The 26,946-nt window shown below is 38.8% G+C and overlaps 1 protein-coding gene across 1 annotated transcript in view; it reads right to left on the bottom strand.

The window, feature by feature from the left end:
• Positions 1-6,471: 6,471 nt before the first annotated feature.
• Positions 6,472-26,946, bottom strand: part of IPO5 (importin 5) — a 37,631-nt gene continuing 17,156 nt past the window's right edge. The window contains exons 10-26 of the mRNA XM_079549349.1: positions 23,732-23,838; positions 21,521-21,645; positions 21,342-21,431; positions 21,087-21,260; positions 20,653-20,871; positions 19,143-19,226; positions 18,233-18,365; positions 18,028-18,149; positions 17,600-17,696; positions 16,631-16,803; positions 16,060-16,171; positions 15,472-15,527; positions 13,042-13,164; positions 12,225-12,444; positions 10,566-10,794; positions 8,934-9,075; positions 6,472-6,610 (exon numbers count right to left, since the gene is read on the bottom strand). Coding sequence (XP_079405475.1) covers positions 6,524-6,610; positions 8,934-9,075; positions 10,566-10,794; positions 12,225-12,444; positions 13,042-13,164; positions 15,472-15,527; positions 16,060-16,171; positions 16,631-16,803; positions 17,600-17,696; positions 18,028-18,149; positions 18,233-18,365; positions 19,143-19,226; positions 20,653-20,871; positions 21,087-21,260; positions 21,342-21,431; positions 21,521-21,645; positions 23,732-23,838 — 2,293 coding nt within the window. The 3' untranslated portion in view covers positions 6,472-6,523. The remainder of the gene's footprint in view (positions 6,611-8,933; positions 9,076-10,565; positions 10,795-12,224; positions 12,445-13,041; positions 13,165-15,471; positions 15,528-16,059; positions 16,172-16,630; positions 16,804-17,599; positions 17,697-18,027; positions 18,150-18,232; positions 18,366-19,142; positions 19,227-20,652; positions 20,872-21,086; positions 21,261-21,341; positions 21,432-21,520; positions 21,646-23,731; positions 23,839-26,946) is intronic.

Raw genomic sequence — 26,946 nt, 5'->3', positions numbered from 1 at the left:
GTTTGCAAACTTTTGCTCATTGTAAGGACAGAAACCCACATTTCAGGTGTCAATATGCAGCCCCAGGCACCCATCCATGAGCTGCAGTTCCTTTCTTTCTCTCATTTTCTTTCTCCATGCCTGCAAATACCACCCAAGACAAACCACCTGTCCTGTGCACACACCGTCTTTAAGCAGGAGTTAAAGTTAACAACTTCCTGTAGAACAGCCTTGGTGAGAGAAACCTTCCCTAAACGGGGACGAAGGAACAGCAAACTCCCCTAGCATAGCGCACAGCTCTCTGATACTCAGCTGCATCGTCTCCACCTGCTGGCCAGAAGAAATTCCAGCTGGAGCACAGAACTCACTTCAACCTAACGGTTGATACGGCCTCATTTTAGAAAAATTTGGCGTGGCATCTTTTACTATGCTTTTTTTTCCCATTTAGGAATACCTAAACAGACAACTTCTTGGTGATATTTTTTTACCCAAAATAACAGTGACAACACGTCTCCACAGTAAAAACATCTCTTGGTGTTTTATTCTCAGTAGGCATTTTTAAATGGTGATATGGCACAATTAAAATAACTCTGGCAAGGTCACCTTTCCCATTTCAAGATACTGTGTTACAATCACAGTTTTCACAGGTCGAAATCCAAACTATGGGTTTTAGTTAAAGCTTTTCTTTTTTTTTTTTTTCCTGGAAAATTACCATTTGTTTTTTAAGTAGTGTATGAACTGAATATCAAACATCTGTTAATTTACACCAATCCTATCGCCTCAGGATAGGATCCTACAGTTATTAAAGAACAGTGTTTTAACAGCGTGCATTACACATAAGAAACGTACTTCAGATATATTAAAAAAACATGAAACCAAACCTTTCTATTGCTACTTCAAAAATAAGCAGTCCCACAATCAATCAACACAAGAAGAGTATGTTAGAGAGATACCCTCCTCCCTTTCCTTCCTTCTACCCTCCCACAGAAGCTGGTGAGTAGTGCTGACAGTGTGTGCAAAATGAGAGATGGGCAAGGACCTCCTGTGTCACCCTGGCTGAAGTCAAACCCACAGTTTCCTGCGCTCACTACTCAGGAGTTCTCCAGTTTTCACCCATGGGTAATCCTCCCCTTGGGAGTGTCTGCCAGCACGTATTCATCCACCTTTATCTGGAAGATGCAGGAAGAATTTGTTGTAACAATCCAGCATACCATTTTAGCAACCGGTGTTGAACCTCCTGTGCTAGGCACACACGGCACCATGCACTTCAAGAAAAACTCGAAACCCAGCACAACCAACCAATTAAAAAACAAACCCCTAAACCAACCAACGAAAAATCCTTGAGGCATTAACTACTGTTAAATTTTTATTAGCTAACGTTAAGCAAGCGAAACTCTCTTACAAATGTTATGCTTAGTTATGCTTAAAACAAGAGTGGTACCAGTACCAAACTCAAAGGATCCACTGATTTCATGGTTTAGCAGCTCCAAAAATTTGCTGGACCTGAAGAAAAGTCACAGACAACTTATTGAGTGAGAATGCAAAATCACAAACAAAACAGACTGAAACGTATTGGTCCTTTCTTCACTTCTTGAAAATATATGGAGGAAATTACCTTACAGTCCTGAGCGAGTGACAGAACAGTTCTGACAGAGGCTGTAGGAACAGTCTCCTCAGGCAGAAGCTGTCATTTTTTGTCTCCAGATCAGAGGTGAATTACACATGAACTCCAGCCTTACAGCACTCTGGAATCACGCTGCCAGGTTGCCACTCCTTGCCTGGATTTCCAATGGAGCAGCCATTAGAAGACATTTGGTTTCTTCTCTGTCACGTGATGGGAAAGATTGGTGTTGATTTTGAAGGCAAAAACTGTGAACATATAAATCAAACCCAAACATTGGGCCCCACGGGCCATGAAGGGACAAGATGCTGCCTTTGAAAAGCAAACACTCTGATAGAGAAAAGCATTCTAAAACTCGTGTGATAAACCAATAGACAAGCAGTACTATCACCAACTTTAGTGTTTTGTATTTAGAAGTATGAAACACACAGCCTTCTTATGTCCCAAATGGTTCCTCAGTCCTTACATCTCTTCTGCATCAGAAACAAATATGTGGAAACCTCTTCCTGAGATAAGAACAAGCAAAGCAACTGCATGGCTTCTGGGGTAGCCTGCATTTCTCTCTCACGTGAGAGAGAAGAATGAATTAACTAAATAAATATGAATAAATATTAATAAATGAATAAATAAATAAATATCTAAGGTGTGGGGGCAGAATGGCAAGGCCAGACTGTTTTCAGTGGTGAGTGGAGACAGGACAAGGGGAAACGGCTGGAAACTGCAGCATAGGAAGTTCCGCACAAACATGCGCAAGAACTTCTTTACAGTGAGGTGACGGAGCACTGGAACAGGCTGCCCAGGGAGGTGGTGGAGTCTCCTTCTCTGGAGATGTTCAAGACCTGCCTGGATGCCTACCTGTGCGACCTGCTGTAGGGAACCTGCTTTGGCAGGGGGGTTGGACTCGATGATCTCTGGAGGTCCCTTCCAACCCCTACAATTCTGTGATTCTGTGAATTCAGTAGAGGCAGAAGCACACATATGGTTTCTATCTGTTACCAGAGGTTAAATGCGATGAAGCAGAAGATAAATCTGACTCAATGACAGAAGGAAATGCCAATGGAGGTAACTTACACCCTCCAGAAATAAGAGTGTTCTCTAAAGCTTACACGTGAATGAGAGTTAATTAGCAGATAATTTACCTGTCAGTGGGAAACACCCCAATGGGTTGAGAAATCTCCATGAGAGCTGACTCAGTGAGGCAGCAAGGGGACAGCTGAGACTGCTGGGGAGAGAATATTTTCTACTTATTGAACCCAGAAGTAGGGAAAAAATAGGTTCCAGGAAATCCGTTTCCAAGCAGTTGCATTGCAGTACAACCGTGGATGTTACTCAGCGCCATCGTACTGCAAATTATAAACACCATCTGAAGGATGACTGGGGGTACTAACCACATCTAGTCTACCAGCACCAACTCACAGGGCAACCAAACATTTCCTTACAATTCAATGTTAGATGATCTTAGATACATCTGGTTCCTTCACTGAGTTGATTGAGCTGCAGAAAATTATTTACATGCCAATGTTGTCGCAGATACCTTGCATCAGGTGAGATCAATCCCATGACCATTATCCGGTACTTATCCCAGACTCCTGTCATCCCAGTAGATGCTGAACTGTCCTGAGAGGCACTCTTCAAAGCAATGCAAACACCTTTGTGACCATTACCTCTACCAGACAGAAGTCAACCAATGCGTTTCTTAGAATTTAAGAGCTGCTCATGATCCATGCAAGCATAACTAAGAGAGAATGGAATAATTAAGAACCAAAGGCTGATTGCTCCCCAAAATACATCAAAGCTGGGACAAAAAATATTACAGGGTGGCAGCTACTTGACTGCATGATTTTTCACACCTCTCTTACTGGATGTGGAAGACTTGATGTACATGCACCCCCAATGGATACAAGGGCAGAAATAAAGCTCCAGATCAAGAGCCCAGGTGGATGCATACCCAGAACATAGATGCATACGCAGAGCCATTAGAAAATTCACCTTCCTTAATTTTTTATTTCATCAAAAATTCCAGCTGTGCAACACATCGTACTCTCACACCTTACTCCATACATGAGATTGAAAGATTCATACTTGTAGAAAATAGACAACATTTGGCATAGCTGCTCTGTGCTGTGGAACAGCAGCCCATGTACTCAGCATTACACTGAAGTCTCTGCAGAAAGTGATGACGGTGTGTCCCAACTGTACACAAACGCTGTGCCGAGAACGTACATCTACCAAGTCGTTTTCTTACACGGATGAGAGTTTCGATGGGAACTCACCTATGTTTTGGAAAGTAAACTGCTTCTAAAAACAAGGAACGCTTCTGCTTGGGTGTCTGGGAGGTTTGGGACACCTCTGCTCTGGCAATGCAGATCACCACTGCCAGTTGCAGCGCTCTTTGTGCTATATGAGGTACTTCTCCAACCAAATTCAGGGGCAGAGCATTTCAGTGAAGCGCAACCTGGAAGTGGTTGAAATAAAACTACGTCCCTTTCCACATCAGTAACCACTGCTGGATTCCTTCCTAACAGCAGCTTTTTATTTTTTTGATTTTTGCAGATAAAGCTACTGTTAACACTACACTACACACTGTTTGGGGAACCACACTTCATTGCTCAAGGAAGATCAAGAATGACTGGTAGCACAGGGAAGGCTTGTACTCATACAAATATCAAGTAAGAAACTTGAAAAGCTAAAATTAGCAATGAGAGTTTTTAAAATGGTGAAAAGAATTCAGCTTTTAAAGCTCACATGACTTAAGAAAATGCTACAGATTTGGCTCATCTCTGACAAATTCATTGGGAACCTCTGTGTACTTCAAGAAACCGATCTACACAGTCTTATTCAGTGCTCTTTTCTTTGATAAATGGATTATTAACAAGGTAGAAACAACTGCACGATGCTGTTCGGTGCTCCTCTGGCACACAGAACAATCTGCATTCTCAATTCTACTTGATCCAAACTATTTGGGCTGAAAGAAGAAGTTGGTCCACTGGGACAGCAACGTGAATGTTACTCTCAGAAAGTCAAAGTCAATGCTGTTTTGGGGATCATAACAGAAGTTCAAATACTTTTTCCAAATACGGGTATTCCAAAGAATGGGAATGAAATTTTGAGAGAAAAGATTTTAAAAAAAGCACAACTTAAGTGTTTTAGGTTGAGGGGAAATTTACATAAAGACAATTGAAACTCAACAAACAGGAGAGATCAAGGATTTAAATAACTGGTCAGCGATTGAGGTAACTGTTCTTACTTACAGTTCTCTAACAGTACTGCCACCTAATCCTTGAGAATTCATGCCACAATGTATGAATGCTTCAACTTTGCAAATGCAAGATTAAAAACAATTAACAAAATGGGAGCGGAAGATTATTGTATTATTACTATTATTTCAGCTGTTTCTGAAGGAACTACAGAGTCAGTCCATATGGTTAAGGCATTTCATGTCACATATTAGGATATAACAGTCCTGGACAGTCTTTGATATACCTTATTCTGTACTATTTTATTCAAACGATTTTCAGAGGCAAAACTAAGCTTACTCTACAGTGAATTCATTACATGTAAAGTTCCACCTTTTCTTGTTTATAAAGGAAGAAAACTTACACCTTCTTTCAAAAGACATCTATGTTTTTGGGGTCTTTTGAGATTGCATTTGACTCAGAAAAACACTCCAGTAAGGAAGTTTAAAAAAAAAAAAAAAAACCAAACAAACACCACCAATATATATTCTATCATTTTGAAAGTAATAAAAGCACAAGCTTCACACTGACCTTTGTTAGAATTCCAATACTCTATATGTTTATTTCAGCTTTAGGTTAGCTAGGAAATGGTGTACTGCTCTTGCTGTGCTAAAAAAGACCTGAAACAGTTCTTGATTCTTTCAGGTTAGGGAACCAGGGAACATTAAAAAAAAAAAAAAAACAAACAAAAAACATACTACCAGTTAGCTCTGGCTGCCAGATCATGTCACACATTTGCAGCTGGAATGACACTACATTTTGTAAGTCATGAAATGCAATTACACCTGAACATAAAACATTTAAGATATGTAAATGTACTGTCTTAAGAGGAATGCAGTTAAGTTTCCATTCTAAACACTTGGGTGGAAAAATTCATTAAAAAGTCAAGCAAAAATGCATAAAGTCTGTAATAGGCAACAATATACAAAGTTTCAAATATAAAATCATGACTTGTATAGCTTGTTACTTGCATCTTTCCACAAGAGGAAATTAAAAGAACCACACATCACTGGACTCCTACACAAGCTTCTTGTGTTTCAATGTCATTTATTGAGGAGTGAATGAGATACTGTCAGACATGCCAAAAAGACTTCACATTCAAGGGCTGGAAGCTGAACAGCTTTCCTCATTGAGTCACTGTACAAGTTGTTTTTGGGAATCTGAAAGTGCGATCAATGAGGTCTTCATGCTCGATGTTTTTGTCTTCGGTTGTTCATCTTTTGATCTACTAACTTGTCGGGCAGAAGGACACTTTCTACCCTACAAAGGCTCACACTCCAATTAATACAATTAACACTAGATGTAGAGAAATGTTTATCTGTTATAACATACATCTACTGCTGAATACAAGGTCTTAAAGCTGTTTCTTAATTCATTATGTCTAATGAGAAAATTCAACTTGTTTCCCTTTCGCCACCGTATGGATGGCTAATACCGTTAGAAAAATACTCTTCAGTGCTATTGTAGGGTTTACAGGAAACTTCTTCAGTGTTGTGGGACAGATACCGATTTAAACACCATTCTGAAAGAATGCTTCTTCCTGTTGCCACTGCCTGTAGGTTGCAGAAGAATGGCCTACACGCACTACAGTTCTGTTTTACTCAAAAAAAAGAAACAAAAGAAACCTAAACAATAGGGTAAACGTTTATTTGGAGTTAGTTTTCTTGCAGATGATGCTTAAGGCCCTTCAAGCAGAGTTCAGGAGCTCCTGTATGGCTGCCTGTTGATCTGCATTGAGCTGTGATATGCATTCTGTCCACAGTCCTCCGGATGTCTAGGAAAAACAGAGAAGTTGGGTTTATACAGGATCGCAAGCTTCTAAGGCACGTACTACAATTTTAGATGTTTAAAAAGCTCAGCATTTACCGGGCTTATTTCTGTAACACATATGCTAAAGGACAGACTGAATCCTTCAGGTATACACAGTTCTGCATTCAGAGAGATGCCCCGAAATACTCAAAGGCAAGCTGCGGTTAAACAGCGCCACAGCAATTTGATTTGAAATTCCTGGGAACTCCCCACAACTAAGTGGGTCAAATAAAAAAAAGTGACCCTTCATTCTTTAGTTAACAGTGCCCAAACATTTGCTCTCGTTTGCACTAAAGTTAAAAGATCAACATCCAGGCAAAAACAAATCGTGCTGAGATAAAAAAGGTTATCTTCTGGGCACTGGTGTATCACTAATGTCTTGGGAGGAACTGAGCTCTGTGATTATAGCACAACTACAGTGAGTGAGTGAGGCTGTAACTGCTGCAGATGCACAGGATTACTCTTTAGATAGAAGAATAGTAAGCTTCCTTCCACATTCAGCTGTTTACTGGTAAATGTAAACCCACACCCTCCTTTGCCTCACTATATCATATGTGCTACCATTTTCAAGTTACTAGTAGAAAATCCTGAAAATGAAAGAAGTTTTGGAAAAAGCATTTATTTGGCTACAAAAAGATGGAAGCAACTCGCACCTTGTCTTACGTGACTAGCTTTGACATCGGATTAGCTTTTGTAACAGCAATGTACTTCAAGTACATTTAAAAGACTGTTGTATTCCAAGTTTTTTTATTTTCAGTTTTATAACAAATCCCCTTTTCTCACAATGCTTTTTAAAGCATATAGAAATGGATTCACAGACTTTGGAAACAAAGCCCTCAAGTGTTGCTTTTTTTTTGTTTGTTTCAAACAAGATTAGACATTTTATACTCCTGATGTATTGTGGAATGCTGCAGAACTACATGTGCTCTGCCAGCATTTATGACATTTAAATTGATACTACACTGAAATATTCCTGGCATGAGAACATCTAAGCACAAGGGAAAGAAGTTTATGTGAGATTCTAGCCCTGACCATAATGCTACTCATATCAGATGCTGGCAGTGGATCAGCTCACTCAGAAAACTGCAGAAGAAAGTCCTTCTGCCTGCTGCTGCTTCTCAGATTCCAGGAAAGTGCTAGCACTTACACTTCAAAGATCCTTCTATGGGCTAACATACTCGCAGTGCTCTACTGAAATCAAATTATTATGTGTGGAGAGATGCAAGGTTGGCAGCAGTAAGCTACAATTAGTAACAACAAGCAAAAAAGCCAACAACAGCAAAATAAAACAAAACCCAAACAAATAAACCCACAGCAGCTTCAAGATTTTTCCCCCCCAGTCTGAAGCTAAATTATTTAACTGATACAAAACCATTCCATCCCATGTATACCTACCAGTCCTGGTCAAAACAGAACTTTGAAAAACAAAACAAAACAATACACAACTAACCTATACAGGCACATACCAGCTAGACTGATCAAATATACTGGCAAACCCTAAGTTCCATACCCCGACTTTAAATACTAACAGCAAAGGATTCATATCTGTAAATGAGAATCCACAGTGGCCACTCTTGGATGAGTTTCATTTTTCGGTTATTTTTCGTTGATTTAATTCCCTTTGTATGCCTTCATTTGGAATTTCAATAAAGGAAGTCATTTTGTACCAGACATACTAGATCTTGTAGGTCGACACAGTCATTCCAGTAAATCCTTCCCAAAATCCAGTATTCCTACAACTCTTGAGCCCAAGTACTACCACAGGATGACAGGTACAATGGGCAGTGATTGACTAGCTGCTGCTCCAAATCCCATACACATTCTATAGGCCATATACTTGCCAGGAACATTACTTTCTATCACAGAATGGCCTGGGTTGAAAAGGACCACAATGATCATCTAGTTTCAATCCCCCTGCTGTGTGCAGGGTCGCCAACCAGCAGACCAGGCTGCCCAGAGCCACATCCCTCGCTATCGTCCTTCTCTCATTAGATGCTGTAACTGTCAAGTAAACGTGATGCTATCAGGTGGGCTATGCATCTTAAGACTTTTAATTAACAAGCATCTGAGAAGCTTAGACATAAAGACAGACTTTATTCCTTTACCCGAGTGCAAACATTACCAAGTTCTAACAGAAATGGTTCTAGGAATATCCAGCAACGCCCATCATCACTGGTTGCAGCACCACTGTTTAAGGAGACAAGACCCTCAGGACTACTTTAATGGTTCTGATGCTTCTGAAAGCAAATCCTAAGCGTTCCCCTTTACGTACAAAAAAGAAGCTTTACCTGCACTTGGCGAACAACATTAGCCAATCGCTTGGTGCATGGATCTTCATGTTTAATAGCTTCATGAATTTCACCATCCGCAATTATACTGAATATTCTGGGAAGGTTGGAGTTGTTGGGACCGAGGACAACTGGATTGTTGCTGTTATGATGAAAATACATATTACAAATAAAGCAATGTTGGACTAAAAAAGTTAATGTGAACATTTAACATTTAAGCTGAGTGATTTTGAAATATCTTATTCTTAAGCTGCTTGTTTACATCCAAGTTTCACTCAGCTTAGTAAGTATGCATAGCTTTGTTGCTTGTGACAGAATGTTCCTCCTCCTGCTAATATTTAACCAGCTGATTTTTAATCCACCTACACTTTATCAGAAAGAAGTTCTGTACTTTACGGAACTGCTGAGTTCCATGCAGATGAAACTGTAAATAAAGTGACAGAAATACTCTGCCTAAAAGGGCTTCTTTCTCTCTCTCAGTGCTCTAAGGGGGAGGAGGTTGTATTACTGGTGTCAATAGAGCACCAGTGACCTCAGCTCTCTGCCAGCACTCTCACTGACACCACCAGTAAACAGTTTTGCTCTCTCTTTCCCAGCCAAATTCTGGAGCAAAGGAGTGCTAGCAGCCAGGGACTGAGGAGGAAAACACATTCTGCTTCCAGCTCTGCCACCTACCACTGCTGTAACATTCTGCATGTGGTACAGACAGAGCTCTGGAGAAGCACGCAGCAAGGCTGAGCACTCTGTGCAGAGCTGAGGATAAGAGAAGCATGCTGGTATTAGAACTCTTCATTTCTGCATAAGTGTGTGTGTGTGTACATACAGGTCAGCATTACTATGGCATCTCTCTACAATTGTACAGTCATCAGTATGGAGCCTTCAAGTTGCCACCACCTGTTTTTAACCATAACCTTAACAGAGCATCACAAGATGCAAGGTATTAACATAGCTTTCCTACTTAGTGACTTACTTTCTGTGTTTCCACTAAGACAGATGTAATGATCCAAAAGATGAAATTCCTCCATTCAATTACTAAGTGCAACCTCCACTCACACTAGAAATCTACCCCACCACCCCACTGACCCATGGGAAGCAGCATAAACCCAAAGAACAAGCTTTGAGACAACATGCTTTCAGCAGCAACTGAAATTACTACAGAGCCCAGGACATGCTATCAAGAAAGTGTCTGTATTGTTTCTCTACTACAGACTTTGTTTTGTTGATATTTAAAAGTGCAAAACTTCCAAAAGGTTATGAAGGAAAGGCTGCAAGTGCATGCAGGCTGCACTCTGCAGTAACAAGACCTGAGCAGTTATCAGTGCTGAGACACAAGCAGAGTGTTAAAAGACTTTCCGAAATTTTCTTTACAAGTTCCCAGCTGATACATTCCCATCACGTACATACTAAACTTCCAGGAATTTTTTCAACTTACAGACATAAGTTAGGATGAGAATAGTGACTGTTTATAGAAGAGCAATATCATTCTGGAAAACACTGCTATGACTTTCCAAATTATCTTCTCCAAAGCATAAGTAGATTAACCTGACAGCTTCTCAGTTTTAGAAAACGAATGCAAGGAAATAATCTGCAAACAAGCTCGCTTTCTGCCTAGCATCAATAGCATCACCTCACCTCTCAATTAAGTCACACAAATAATTGAAAGTATGAACAGCTTCTTCTTTATCTTCGTGAAGTGGAAGCCATGATAACCAGTGTGGCAGGACTTCTTCAACATTTACACAGTCTGGCTTGAACTTCATTATCTTTCCCACAGCTGAAATGCAGTTCTCTGTTGCATTGACATTCTCTTTGGTTTTGGCATCTGGTGACTGAATGACTCTCACCAGCAATGGAAGAGCCTCTGATAATTAAACAAACAGAAGAATAGAATTTAATGCACAATCAAATTATATTTTACTAACATCACAAATTCTACAAGAGATGACTACTTATACTAAAGAAGTCTATAAACTATATTGTGGTGTTTGTTTGTCCACCCATGCAACAAAATCCAGCCATCCCACTGCTCCACTGCTGCCCAACTACTACAGTTGGGCACTAACTGCTTTCAGGCTCTTTCCTGCTCAATAACCTGTAAAATACACAGATAGAGGAAACAAGAAAACAGTTAATACACAAGTTTGAGTTTGCTTTACAAGGACAGAAGAGGAAAAAATAGTTATCTTCTCCATCAGCTTTTATTAACACTGATGATGAAAAACATCACTTTAATTTGGACAGCAGCACATGTCAACAGTGCCTGCCTGCTGCATATCTATTGCACGTCTGCATACACATTCGTATGGACAAACACACCCCTGGCCAAGAAAAGGTGCATTAGCAGAAGCTCATAGAAGTAACTTCATATGGTGAATCCATCTGGCACAGTTTGCATAGCAAAAAGTCAAACTTCAAGTAGAAATGCCAACTTCGTTACATTGATAACAATTTATTTAAAATAGTCATGCGGGCAGCCATATGCATACATACTTCCTATGAGTACTGATGTCACGCTTTTAATCCATAGGATCTCCGAGGTTGGAAAAGACCTCTAAGATCACCTATCAGGCCCAACCATCCAGCTGCCACTAATACTGCCCACTAAGCCATGTCCCTCAGTACCACATCTACATGATTCTTGCACACCTCCACATTGTGACTCCACCTCCTCCCTGGAAAGTCCATTCCAGTGCCTGACTACTCTTTCAGAGGAGTTTTTTCTAACATCCAACCTGAACCTCCCTTAAGGCATCTCAAGGCCATTCCCTCTCATCCTATCTCTAGTTACCCAAAAGAAGAGGCTGACCTCTTTCTCACCTCTTGTGTCCATGCAGACTTCAGAAACACAGCAACAACCGACCTTGTGTTCTGCTAAAAATATAATCCTAAATCTGTAAAATTCTATACCACCATAAAAACAGGCTGTGGAATTGTGCAGAAAGCACACTTCAAAGCAACTCCTATTACTGTAGAGTGAATTCTCACACCACAATTTCATCAGTAAGCGTTGCAGTTAACTGATGCACAATTACACTTGCTACACACAGAGTTTGATTTCTGAAGAATTTAGCAGCTGGGGTTAGGATTAGCCCTGAGATAAAAAGGATACTTTTACGTATCTGATGAACATTACAGGATCACAGAAATATTCAGAAACATTGGCCTGTGTAATGAATGCATGTAACCAAAGGTGGGCATACTTCTCTCGAGGGACAGCGTGGGTATGGCTGTGGCAGGGAGCAGCACACGCAGGATCACACATTCAAGAGGTTTTACCTGGTGAACTCATACCTGTGCAAAAGGGACGATAGTTGTCCCCACCAAATTGTGCCATAACTCCAACACCATAGGCAGCTGCTTGCCTAACCTCTGGGCTGTTATCACATATTGACTGCAGCATCGGCCTCAGGAAGTACTCGGCATACTTGAATGAGGAAGGGCTGCAATGCTCCACGATGTCATCAAAAATACAAAGTCCCCACTGCCTATCCGGCCATGGCCTCTGTGGACACTGCAGCAAAACCAGATAATATTTAAGCCACCTTAACATAGGTAATTTTGTACAGTTAATGATTGTATCAACAAAGTCGCAGTAACAGTGGTCTAGTATTTCTGTTAAGCTCTTAGTCTCAATAGTGGTGGTTACAGCATTATCAAACAAAATACAGGAGAATTAATTAAGAGAATAATGATTTTAGGCTCACCTAAATCCTTCACCTCTCCTTCATGCTCCTTTACCTATTTCATTATCAATTTATCCCCAATAGTCTGCAACTATATATATTTTTTTTGCTCTCTTCCTGCAGAGAGTATCAGGCTGCCCCACACAAATCACACTCCTTAAAATACTTGTGTGGATCAATGATCCTGAGTATGGCAACACTGAAATTAAACTTAACATAGCAGAGCAATTTTTAAAGAGCATGGCTTAACCTCCTATCAGTTCTGGAACTAAACCAGGACATGACTATTCTGTACAATAACTACTGTTCCATTTTATCTACTGAATTATCCCAGATGCCTGCATAGAAGGCCTATTAGACATTCAGGGGAAGAAAAAAAAAAAACAGAAAGGAAAAACACAATAAAAAGAGAATAGGGTACTTACAATTAAGTTGACAATTAGTGGAAGTAGCCTTTCAAACCATGGCAACACCTTCTCCTTATAACTGCTGAATATTGAGTGCAAAATGTCGGATACTTTAGTCAAAATATAAACGTCACTGTCATCCTGATAGGAAAGATATAACTCACACTGAGACTAATGATACTTAAAATACAGGAAATCACATGAAACACTATAGTTTCTAAACCAATAGAAGAAAGTTGTTCAGCGATTTTGTTTTGTGAAGTGGACTTAAGGCTATTTTAAGTCCAGTACTTTGAACTTCTGGTGCAAAGCTCAAATCCACTGCTGTTAAGCATCCAATCACCTAAGGCTCGTAGGTTTGTTTCAGGGGTGGAAAGTTTAGAGACAAATGCTCTCCTGTGTAGATTTACTGCTTCACTGGACTCCCCTTACAGAAAAACAAGGCCCTTTTCCTCCTCTGAAGCTCACACACACTGTAACAAACTTTGATTTAAAAGCAAAGAGATAACTGCCTTTGTGCCAGAATGTGGCAAAAATGAGGAATATTAATCATCTTACTTTAATTTCATTTTTCTCCTTGCTCAGTGTATCAAACCAACAAAGTCCAATAACCATCACATAGATTCGGCTATCAATTCACACAATATTTCCAAGTGAGGATTTCAAGTTGGTCCCTAGACACGCATGCACTGGAAAAACCATTTGACTTTGTTCTGTTGTACTCAGCATAGTTCCTTTGATCAGCTTTTACTTTCACAGGCAGGAAAACAGAATATAGCTTCCCCCTCCACTAGAGGCCAGTAACTAATAACCACTTATCATGCAACAAAGCCTGCTACAACAATAAATTTTTACATTGTCAGGTGTCATTTTAGCAGTAACTCTGGAATATGTGTATATATATACACACACACACACACACACACACACACAAATAAGATAAGAGGTCCATCTGGCTTGATATGGCTTTTTTTTTAGATAACCAATAACAGATGTACAGAGGTAGGAAGTAACATTCGTACAACGCATACCTCCTCCTGTGCTATATCAAATCATCAAAGCAAAGTTACTGCTCAAGCCAAGGTTGCATTCGGATATTTGATTGACATTACTCTTTGATTATCTTTCTTGACTTCTGCCCTTGCCTTTATGTATCCCCTAATATTCCTGCTGCCCTGAGGTAAGGGCTACGTACACAATTGTGGGACCAAAGGTGTATAATCAGGTGTTGCTCACTATCATATCTTAATTCTGTTTGCATGGCAAGAGACATTCCCATCCTACTCTTACTTTCACAAGACAATGCATACAAGTCTTTCTTTCGGTCTTTAACAAAAAGATTAACAACAAATATGAAAGTATTTTCAAGAATGCCTTGAAACTCTGTTGCAGGGAGTAGATACGGCCACTCTGAAATTGTTCCATTTGCTATCACTTTCTCTCATTATCACCATACAGTGACAGTTAAAAAAAACTTCAGTACTGCAAATGAGAACAGAAAAAATAGTCAGGAGGGGCTTTTGACTCAAAACTTGTGTATTTTTTTTTTTTGGTTGGTTTTGATCCCACGATAATGCCATTATGCAGGTGCTCAAGTTTACCCTTTTGAATGTTAGCCTAAAGTTCCCAAAGGAAAGGAGCACAGAAAATGCACTGTTATTTAATAAAGCATTTACATATATGTGCATGATTTGCTGAGATGAGTTCTGTCCTGAAAGCAACTTGAATTCAAGTAGACAAGATTTAACTACTCATCACACGGCAAAAATTTCTTATTTCTTAAATTCATTATCTTCCCTCTTTCATTACAAGCAGCAGTGACTTATTCTTTATTACTCTTCCCGTAACACTGATGATTTAATGGAACTACTTTTATCTCTTCCACACTCACCTCTACTTCAAACTGAAGTCAGCTCAGTGTCTTAGCAAAATCACTTTGATATACTCTCACAAGCAAACACATTATGCCAGCTGTTCATTCTGTTGTCCTACTTTATAATGCTATTTTAGGCCTGTCCTTTTTGAGACAAGCTCTTGATCTCACATGTCTGCAGTACAGGTATCAGAGGTATGCTCAAAGTTTAAAATGGGCCACGTGGGTCACAAGGTACAAAGACAAAGCCAGTCAGCAAGGCGTGCCTTGGACTACCACAAAAGCATTTGACAGCAGACCATTAAACAATGTTATCTAAGAACTGTGTGAGATGTAGCAAGTTAAAAGCTGGATCTCAAAATTCTTCTTTTACTGTACTGGGGCAAGGAAACCTCTGGCATTTTCCAATTCATGGAAGTATCGTGACTCATTTCTTGAATGAATATGGCAACAGTGCATTCTTCCAGGAAGAAATAATTCTGAGAAGATGCACGATGCTTTAACTTAGTCATCTCTGTGTCACGTACTTCCATCTCAGTGCTTTATGAAAGGAAAAGCTCCCCAAGTCAACTTACTTCATCTTGTAATGACTCCTCAACTTGTTCATCATAGTCTTCATCTTGTCTTTTCACTAAATTAAAAAAAAAAAAAAAAAACACATTTTAAACCACTGTATTTCTAGGCAGCAATATAACAGATTCTGAAACAAACTTAGAATACAAGAAACACTATCTGAAGATGCAAGAATTTGTCTTTAAGCTTCAAAGACCTTTCACAGAAAAACAAATATGACAGCTCAGACCAAGAATACGTAAAACAGCACAGAACCTGTCCATAACCACAAAAATTCCATATAAATAAGGCACTATTGTTTTAAAACTGCAAAGATTTCAGAGATGAAAAAACACGTAAGTGACACTACAGACATGAGATCCATCAAGTAACCTGTACGTAAAATTTTGATTAAACTATTGTATTTCAGCAAATTATGCCATCCCCACCCTCCCAGAGCTTGCAAATATTCATCAGATTATGTACTTTCAAAGTCTAATTGGTTAAATATGGAAATTAAGGAAATCCCAGCTAGGAATTTTGTGTTTAGAAATGATTAAGTTCTGCTTTGAAGAACTATCACATGTGAACAGGAATTCTTGCTGACCTACCCTGTCTTAATTCTTGGTTTTTAAAGTGCTCTTCTAGTTTTCCTTTTAATATTCCTCCAAGTTCCTCAAAGTGTTCGTTGTTAAGGCATCCGTCGCCCATTACCTCGATGCACTGTGAAAGAAAATGGTCTGTCTTTCAGATTTAAGGTACCTGAGCATCTCAATGAAATCTAAAACGTGCACAGAGTATTAATTCATGTTTTAAGTGATTACTTGCAGAAATAACTAACAGAATTTTCATGCTGTGATCAATTCTCACATTAATCAAGTAAGGCTTGATAATTTCACTGTACATTTCACCCACATGGTTTGAGTGGTTTGTGGTTAAAATAAACAAGCCTGGTGTTTATTTTAACTTACTTTTTATTTCACTTCCCACCCCCCCAGAGATTCAAAATACCTATGTACAATTAGAAAAATCAGAGCAGAGATGTATTAGCTTTGGTATTTGTATGAGCTTTGGTATTAATTTAAGCAGCTGAAAGAAATGCAAACACATGGTTGTTTTGTTTTGTTTTGTTTTAACCTTAAAAAGCTATGAACAAATGAATTTTAAGAAAAAGAAAGTTACCTTTGCAAAAGAATGCATTATTTCTGAAAGAACATCTGAATCTGGTTCTGTCCCAATGGCTTTGATGAGTGCATCACACATGAAGTGCCACATCTGTGTGAGGTACTCAGGCCCACGGACTCTGGCACATTCGAGAAGGAGGGGCATCGACTCTGCTGCTGCCACTCGAACACGTTTTGTTATTAAGGAAATAATACGACTCAGGAGAACAAAAAAGTGCTTAGAATATAAGTATTAGTAACTATAATGACATTTGTTTGCTACCCAAAATTGACTCTTTGTTATGCTTTGATTTCTTAGATTCATGGTAAGATCATATTTAAAGGGAAATTACAAACAGGAAGGAAATTGACTTTTTACATGAGTAGACAGTGACAGGACAAGGAGAAACAGTTTTAAACTAAAGGAAAGGAGATTTAGATTAGATGTCAAGAAGAAGTTCTTCACAGAGAGAGCGGTGAAGTGCTGGCACAGGCTGCCAGAGAGGCTGAGTGCCCTATTCCTGGAGGTGTTCAAGGCCAGGTTGGATGAGGCAGCCTGGTCTAGTGCCTGATTGAGTGGATGGGAACCCTGCCTGCAGCAGGGGGTTGGAACTTGGAGATCTTTGAGGTCCCTTCCAACAAGCTGTTCTATGATTAAGAAAATTCACCTGTTTGCTATTCAGAAGTTGTTTCAAGCCTATTTCAAGCAAGAAATATATTCAAGTTGCCTTAGTTTGTTGATGCGAACAAAACTTTCTGTTCAGCTTGCTTTCTACATTACAGATGAGCTTATTTAAAATAAACTAAAGTGAAAGCTAGGATTTATTGGCTAAAGATGTATAAAAAAAACATTCTCAGAAAAAGACTTCTACAAAGCAGTAGAACACAACATCAGTACTTTCTATCCACTTAGGGAAACATTGTAAGCATCACTGATTTTTCCCAAACTAAGCTTCCATTTCCACAGTAGGATTTATCAATAGGATATCATCATGGAAGTAGAACTTCAACAACGGAACCATCAGCTTTACAACTTGTTCAGTGTACTCCACAAACCCTTCCTTTAGCTCTTTTGCATAGCAAACCTGAAACACAAAACGGTGGAAGTGCCATGTTAATGTGCAATATTTAATGAAAAAAAAAAAAAGCATCGTTGCAAAAAAAAAATTAAACTTCTTCAACATCTCAAATACTGTGAAGTTTTGCAAACAAAGAAAAGTTCTGTTCACCTTAAAAAATTAGGTTTTTTTTTTTTTAAGAACTTATCTTCAAACAGTGGTAAAATAGATTTTCTTTTGAGTTTAGGATTCAGACAAACAAAGCTACTTTATAGTAAAGAATAGCTTTGTTACAGATTTTGGCCTCAGACTCACTGTGCAGCAATACACACATCACCAACACTGCCCTACTACTCACCAGCATTTGGCATGCAGTTGCTTTCTCTTCAAGACCCGCAGTTTTAATTCCAAAGCTTTGCTGATCTCCTAGGTTTACAAACTCCCAACCATCATCATCACTCATATTCTCCATATCTTGTGCTGTTTTTAAAAAAATATATATAACTTAAAATACAACCATTTACTTCAGTGTTTTTCAAGCAAAGCATCAGCTTAAAACTTACTGTCTAAAAGAGCTACTTCAGGTTTAATGGATGCAGTCTTCATTAGAGGGCCCATGACAACAGGAAGGTACTGCTGAAATTCCTTTCCAAGAATTTTACACATTCTGGCCCATGCTGAGATCATATAAGAAATCTGTAAGAGAGGACGGTCACAGTTTTCACATCTCACATTTTATTCTAATGTATATTTGTAATGATATCATAAAGAATACTTTGCAATAGATTTTTTTTTTTTTTCAAATAAAGTCAGCAGTGCATAAGATACATTTAAAAGAGAAGACTGAAAAAAATCAAATCTGATATGCATGTTATGTAAAAATTAAGCTTGAGAAGACCTCTACCCCAAGCCTTTATATGAAACAGTGCACTGACATCTCTTATCAAAGGTGTGGTAGTGTAAGATATACGCTTAAGGCAATCATGACACTCCTCAGAAGCCAATTTCTTTCTGAAATAATTTCCTGAATTTAAGTGATACTATTGATCGAGTCTCATTTCTAAAAAGAGCAAGCAGAGCAAAAGACTAATGTAGTGCTTTATGAGGAATTTCTCAGTTGCACAAGTCAAAATAGTTCTTTGCTCATTAGAACAGCTGCCTAGTAGAACTCATGGAACTATTTATAAGAAGATGACAGCAAAGGAATAGTCACATAATGCCAAATAAAGTAGCAGCTATTAGACAAGGGATGATTGTCCATACAGCAAATATAGATTCCGGATGTCTGATCTCCTCACCATGCTTCTGTGAGAGATTTAAAGGACACCTCAGGGCAGTCAATCCCTCACAAAAGATGTGATCAACTGTTAGCCTAACTGCAACTATTTTTTTTTTTTTCTTCTTTAAGGAATGTCACATCCTCAAAGAACATTTTAAATCTTAACAAACAAGGTAGAAACAATTTTAACATACTTGCGGATCATCATCTTCTAGATCACTGAAGTCTGTCTGTGTCTTCAACAACAGCTGCATTACATCTGATGCATCCTGCATAAACTAAATGTAGGAAAATGTGCTTTTAAAGGCAAATCAAGAGTCTCAGCAAACTACTCCTTTAACACTAAAGAAAGTATTTATGGCCAACATGTTATCAAGACAGAAGTTAAAGCTTCAAGAAGTCTGAAATGAAGACACAAGTGAAAATGCAAATTCTTTTCTGGAAGCATCACTAAATGATCCTGGTCTTCAGCCTCTGCACCCCTATCCGCATACTTGAAAGCATAAAAAGGGCTGTTTAAAAACAAACAAACAATCACAAAACCTACTTAAGTAACTTTTATTCCCATGGAACAGGAATAAACCAATAACATAAGCTACTAGTGAGACAGCAATGTTTTAAGTCACATCAGATGCTTCAGTGAAGTTACTCACACCCTCTTTTCACTTCCTGCATTTCCTTGCACTCCTCCAAGAAGAACCTATTGAAGGTTAGTCTTTCCTTAATCCATACACCACCTTATTCTGCTTTTAAGCTATGATTTTGTCTTCCTCACTCAATAAAATGAAAATCTGTGTCCATAATTCAAGCTTGCTATCTGAACATCACTTTGATTCTTAGACAGCCCTTCACGCTTGCTTACTGGCACTTTTACAATATGCATTCTAACTCATAACCAACAAAAAAATCCCTGCCAAATGCATTAGTGACTGCTTTCAGTTCTATTGTAAGCACACTCAAACGTTTCCAAGCATTTGATCATAAACTACAACCAAACAAGATCACCTATGCTTAGCTTCCTTTTAACTATTTAAATCTTAGCCACCATTATGACACTGCTTAAATGAGATGTTCCAGTATTTCTCTTAAAGATAAGAAGCAAACAACAAAAAACCCACATACTATCAACATGAGGATAACTTAAGTTGATGTATTTTACTAATATTCTATTCTAAATTAGTGAATCTAAACAGAAAGACAGTAAATAGTTACCAGAGAAGAAAACAGAAGTGCAAGCATTGAAACCAGCAACAAGATAACTGTATGTTTAAAAAGTGATGTCAATTCATTGTAAACCATCACAAGAAACAAGCCTGCTTGAAAATACATTCAGATAGTTAGATAAGATTATAGCATGATTCACAGAATGGCTTGGAAGGGATCTTAAAGTTCCAACTCCCTGCCAGGGGCAGAGCTGCTACCCACTAAATCAGGCTGTCCAAGGCCCCATCCAACCTGGCCTTGAACACCTTCACAGCCTCTCTGGGCAACTTGTTCCAGTACCCCACTGCCCTCAGAATAAAAACAACTCCCCCTAAATTCTAACCTAAATCTCCCCTCTTCTAGTTTAAACCATTCCCCCTTGTTCTATCACCATCAGACATTGTAAAAACTCTGTCTCCTTTTTCATAAGCCACCTTCAAGTACTCGAAGGCCACAATCATGTCTCCCTGGAACCTTCTATTCTCCAGGTTGAGATCTTACCTTTTCTTTACCAACAGCAAGACCAATTAAGCTGATGCATTCAATAGTTTTTCCACGCAGAAGCCTTAGTTCCTTCTGAACAGCATTCTCCACAATGTGTTTTAAAGAGGTCATAAATAAGTCATAGTATGGAACAAACTTCTCCTCCGCTGTATCTGCAACCGATGCTATTGAAGTCACAACTTGCTCCAAAACCAGCTTAGTACCTTTCTGTATCAGCTTGAAAAGAGAAGAATAAAGTGTTATATTTTTAAAGCAAATATTTTAATGAACAACATTCAAAACAAAAAAAAAATGCTCATGGGCATATCCTCATTCTTGTCAGTTTGTAATGACAGCAGATCTGTCTACTGGTTTGTAGTTCGCAGTTCAGCTACACTAGCGAACATGCAAGAGATCACCTGCTGTGAAGCTGATCATTCAGTATATTATACCTCTTGTAATTTTATCACCATAGTGGAATGAAGATGCTTCACTAGGTTATCCAAATATGGAATTAGCAGTGACTTGGGACAGTCTTCAGTGAAGTTTATAAGCGCTGCAGCAGCATGGGCTTGAACACGCTGGTTGTCTTGATCCTCCATGGTCTGCAGAAGAGCTGCTATCACCTGAAACAGAAGTGTTCGTTTTCAGAGAAGCAAGTTTCTGAATGGAACACTCTTTTTTTGGGGCACTGTTTTACTGCTTACCTTCTCATGAAATTTCTTTTGGAAGCCAGGTGCAAAGTCAGTTGCCATTTGTCCAATTGCATTACAAGCAGCATATCTCACTCTCGGATGCTGAAAAATTATTTCCCTCAAATGATTAAGAAGTAGTCACAAGAGCAGAAATGAAAATGTTTTGAAATAATTAACTGTATTAGACTCACAGGGTCCTGAAGGAATAGCAGAACAAAATTAACTATCTCATTTAAAATTCCTTCCATCTGTTGGTGGCAGCCTTCTCCGATGGCTGAGAGTGCCATCAAGCCCGCATGTCTGTATTTCCAGTCAGCTACAGAAGATTAAAAAAACACAAATATTAAAGGGACAAACCATTTCTATTTGAGGGCTGGGGTAGCAGGGGGCAGTGGCAGGAAGAATAGGTGAAAGAAGGGAAATAAGTGCAATTTATGTTGTAAACACGGTTTTGATTTTTCTCACAGTGACACACAGAAATTTGAGTATCTAATCCAGGCCAAATCCAGACCTAAAAAAAAAATATCTAAGCAGCAGATACAATTACGTACATAGTACTAACATCCGGGAATAGCATTTTAATTAAGTGAGCTAACCAGGGAAACATTTTTTTCCTGTGTTAGAGCAGCCTACATTTTACTCTCTAAGTCAGGAGGGGAAAAGAAAGGTCGACAGAATCAAATATATGAATTTAAAACAAATAAATAGTCAGAAGTTGCATCAGAGCTCTTTAAGAACAGTGATATTCCATTTAGGGTTAATGAGGCTTTCCCCCCCCATCAAGTCCTATCAGTCTAATAGTCTAATCTTAGACAAGTGGGTATTATGACATCTGATCTTTCATCATCTCCTTTTTCAGGAAGAGATGAAGTATCATCTTGATAGAAAATAGAGTGAAGCAGTTTATTTCTGCTATTTAAGATAATTGGATGTTCTTAGTTAAGCTTAATATCCACTGTCACTCACACTTTGTTACTATGAGCATGAATTCCTGACTCGAAATTAATGACACTACAAAATGAAACAATTATATTTGTATTACCTAGCTACCCAAACTTAAGAATTATTATTTCAATAAGCATTTTTGAAAAGCTGTAATGCTAAGAGAAGGGAAATTCTGATTTCTCAGAGAGCTGTTTATGTTTTAATCTGAATGCCTTCATCCCCTCAGCTTCCTATCAATGAGAATCTCCGCATCAAACAGTGCCTATTGCATTTCCTTTTCCCAAAAAAGAAAACATACTTGTCAGGTACTGCTCTAACCCAACAGAAAGCCAGAACAGAAATCAGAATTATCAGCTATGTGATTTCTTCACAGGTTGCCCAAGGAGGCTGTGGATGCCCCATCCCTGGAGGCATTCAAGGCCAGGCTGGATGTGGCTGTGGGCAGCCTGGTCTGCTGGTTGGTGACCCTGCACATAGCAGGGGGGTTGAAACTGGATGATCTTTGTGGTCCATTTCAACACAGGCCATTCTATGATTCTAAGTAAAGGTCCTACAACCATTAACTCTTCTCTGTGGGCTCTACAGAACACAGCATTTACCAGTCTGGAAGCTATTAACATTAGAAGGGAAACACTAGAGGTAGTTTTTGGGAAGAGATTTCTGAAAAATAAAATTCCCGAAGAGACCTTATAAATTTTCATGCTCTACAGGTGATACCTTGAATGGCCCTATATTCCCCATCCTAGAGGGTAACAGCCTTTTTTTGTTTGAGTTTTAAGTTATTGAGGCAAGAAATGCATAGAGAAATATTATCTTCTTTGCACTGTCTTCTATATTGACAGCTCAAATCACAAATCAGTTGAAAGTGTATGCAGTTCTTCTGTTTTGAAAGGCTCCTGAGCCAGCATTACAGGTTTTTGTTAGGAGCAAAGAAGCATTCAAAGGAATTGATAAGAATATATGTAACCATCTAATGGCATAAATATTTAAATCACAATAATCAAACACAACCAGCCTATCACAGACTTCTGTATTTTGACACATCAAATTCCGGAACAGGGGGTGTGACAGAGACAAATTTTTATTTAAGCACTGTAACATACTAGAAATTCACTTAAATGCAACACTTCTAAAGAGCTCTGAGCTTCAGATCAACAGGGCACACTTAAGGTATTGTGTGACACTACACAGACTGAGAACAGCAGAAAATAAGACAAAAATCAGTCTGTTTTTTAGCATCTGCTCAGCTGTTTGGGGTCCAGTTTTAATGCACTATATATGTCTTAATAAATCCTGGTGTAAAGAGAAGTGATGCATTTCAAAGCACATGGCACTTGCATTTTTTGCTGCTGAAATCAAAAGAAGCGTATGAAATACATCACTTAGCTGAACAGAAGACTTAAGAGATATCAAAGTTCCTGGAAATTTGAGAATTGCAAAAATTTGCATCTACTTACGATTCTGAAGCATCTGCATAATATGTTCTTTAATCATAGGTAAAACAAGCTTCCCTCCAAGGCCACACGCCATCCTGTCCAGCGCGCTCTCACCAGCTACTGCATTGCTAAACAACAGTTACAAAAACAGCAAACTTTTGACATCTACAACAGAACAGTCTGACATTTTTGTGCAGTTCTTCTCCTCAAACTTTTGCCATCCTGAGTATACACGAGACTCCATCAGTAAATAAGGTAAGCCCAAGTCTAAAAGCACAAACCATGGATGCTTGAGCCACAGAATAGCTACTTACCCTCCACTTAAGTACTATCTGTAGAATTAATAATATTGGCCAGCATATTTTTGTGTAAATCATCCTGCAAGGCTGCCATATCTACAGCAGCACATCCCCAGGCCAATGACTCAGGCAGGAAACATCCAGTCCAGGTGAGAAATGCATGACTTGCAGCCAGCTACAGAGCTGAGAACAGCTAAACATTACCTATATTAAATGACTTGTTGACTTGTTTTACCCAGTAGAATTAATCCTTACAGATAAGTGAATGAAGTTTCCAGGACACAGCAAGCTGCTGTTGCAGTCTGGGTATGGCTTCCCCTCTAATAACTCAAGGTTATTACAGTACCTTCTAGACACAATGCTGACTGAAAAGCAGAACAAATGGTTCAGAAAAGGATGAATCTTCCTCTTCTTTCAAATACCATTTGGCTGGGCCATAAATAGAGGTCTTCAAACTATCGTGCTTGAATCCCCAAGTCTCTTTACAAAGTATATATAGCCTAAAAAATTCACATGCTGCAAGCAAAGCTGCTTGCACAAAGATATTGACCATATGGTTCCTCTGCAGATTAATCATGTTCAGACAGAAGCATCACCAGCCAGTGCATGGGCACATAGATTTAGACTGGAGCAAACTCACTGAAGTTTTTGGCTGCCTTCACCTGAAATGACGTCCCTTGAGTTCCTTCCTTCCACCATGAATTCATACATTCAATTTAAGGAAATAAAAGTAGTATTAACTCACAACAATGACCACACATCTCTGTGCAACATTTGCAAAGCTTTTGCCAGGGAAGAAGGAAGTTGGATTAGAGTCTTCCTTCTTTTTAGAATTTCACTGCTGTGTGAAGTCAAAGGGACAAAGAAACTGGAAATGCTAAATAATCCCTGATGCTTTTGCATACGCTGACTCACATCCCCCTTAGTCAAATCTGAGCACACCCTAACTAGGCTACAGCCTGATTATCATTAGCCAGCTTCTTGGACTGCAAATAAATTCCAGGCATCTTACATGGCTATAAAGTACTCAAGCACAAGCAGCTAGAAAGCATATCGTGCCCATTAACAACTCTCTACAAAGATGAACTTCAGTGGTGGGAAATGCATAGTAATGTGAGTGAATGTGCTGAAAGAACAAACTAAGCAAATACCATCTCCACAAACTATCTGGTTTCTAGGATTCTGTATCAAACCCTCCAGCTCTCCTACTATTTTGAGGACCAGAACAGCTGAGTTTCTCCTTTAGACTAAGTTTGGTTATAACTTCTTCCTTTATCTTTGCTTGCTGCTTTTAACAAAAGTATTTCACACTAGAATCCACACTTGTGTGAAAAGAACTCTCTGCTGAGAGTAAAGAGAAATTGGCATGCCTCAAGGGGGTGATTCAGAGTACTTACTAAGCTGCCTAAAGCAGGCCGTTGGAATGAAACCCCACACCCTGAAAGCCTTGATAAGGATTTCAACTTCAATTTCCAGTATTCTATTAACCCTTGAAATTTAACAGAATGAAAAGAGTTTAATACTTGACAAACTTGAATGCCAATATGGCAAACTTCAAAAGTTGAAGAAGCAGAACGAACTAAAATGTTCTAATCACCACGGGGAAGAAAGGGGGCGGAGGAAGGTAGTTTAGTTCCCATTCCATAATCAAGAGGAAACAAAAAAGTGTTCCAACTTGAGCACAGAAGTAAACAGGTTCTTCCATAAATTCCTGTGCATCAGTTTTGCAAGCAGCTCATATGCCTGATATCTAGTACAAGTTGCTATGTGGATTAGTAGTCACACAGTTAGTCTACTGTTTATCTTCCTACGAATATTTCCAACTAGTTTGCTAATTTATGAGATGGGGAAAAGACCTGCAAGACAGCAGTAAGTATTTCCAGACTGAACTACAAAATTACTATACATAAAAGCACAAGAACAAGTTTGGAAAGCTGCTTCAGAGAAGGAAAAGTTGCATAACTAATACAATTGAGGCTCTAGTAAGAACACATTGATTAAAAAAAAAAAAAGTTATTTTCTCCTCATTACTCTTCCTTAGGGGCTTTCTCCTCTTTTGTGCATGTGGTAAAATTTGTACGCTGTCACAAACTGTTCTGAAACAAATTACATCAGAGGATTCAAATAAGAGACATGTTGCAAAAAGCACCTAGCCTGGTAAAAGGACACTGCCTTTGCACATATGTGGGCATAATTATCTCACTGTACATTTTTCTGCTTTCTTCTACTGCATTCTACTTCTATTTGGACAGGGGCAGACATGGGAGCCCATAGACATACCACAGACTACAGTGAAAAGTTGAAGCAAGCTACAAAGCATGGAATGAACAAGTGAGAAAGACTGGACATATTTAGCAGGACTTCCTTACCTAATACAAGACAAGCTACTAGTAGCCATCTCAAGAGATTTAAAATAATAGCAAAATAAAAAATTATTAGAGCCAGAGAGAATCTGGCACAGAATCACATCATGCATTCCAGTGTCTTTTCAAAAATCAAGTTTTTTTTTTTTTTCTTTTTTTTTTAAATCACCACCATTTCAAGGGCCTCGATCCTGAAAAATACGTAGTGACTGGTTGGAGGTGACTAAAATCAGTGTCATTCAGCTTAGGTTCCAGCTAATTTCAGGAAAAGCACTCAATTGAAGAGATTAGAAGAACTGAATCCTAAACTGAGTAAATAACATAAAAAACAGAAGGAACAGAAGTGAAACATTAAAACAGTGCAAAACAGCAGGGAAGACAACATGTAACTTATAGATGTGCGTTATAGCAAGAAGCAAATACTGAAAGAATTTATTTATTTGTTAAACAGTACCTAAATAATCTACAAATAAACTGTTCTTACAACCAAGTGCAGTTACTGTCAATTACGGATCTCCTACATTTACCTTCTGTTACTTGAAGTTACCAATTCATGCTACAGCTTTAATTTTTA

Source organism: Tetrao urogallus (assembly GCF_951394365.1).
Source record: "Tetrao urogallus genome assembly, chromosome: 1".
Taxonomy (NCBI): Eukaryota; Metazoa; Chordata; class Aves; order Galliformes; family Phasianidae; genus Tetrao; species Tetrao urogallus.
Note: the sequence above shows the minus strand (reverse complement) of the source record. Positions and strands in the feature narration are given on the sequence as shown.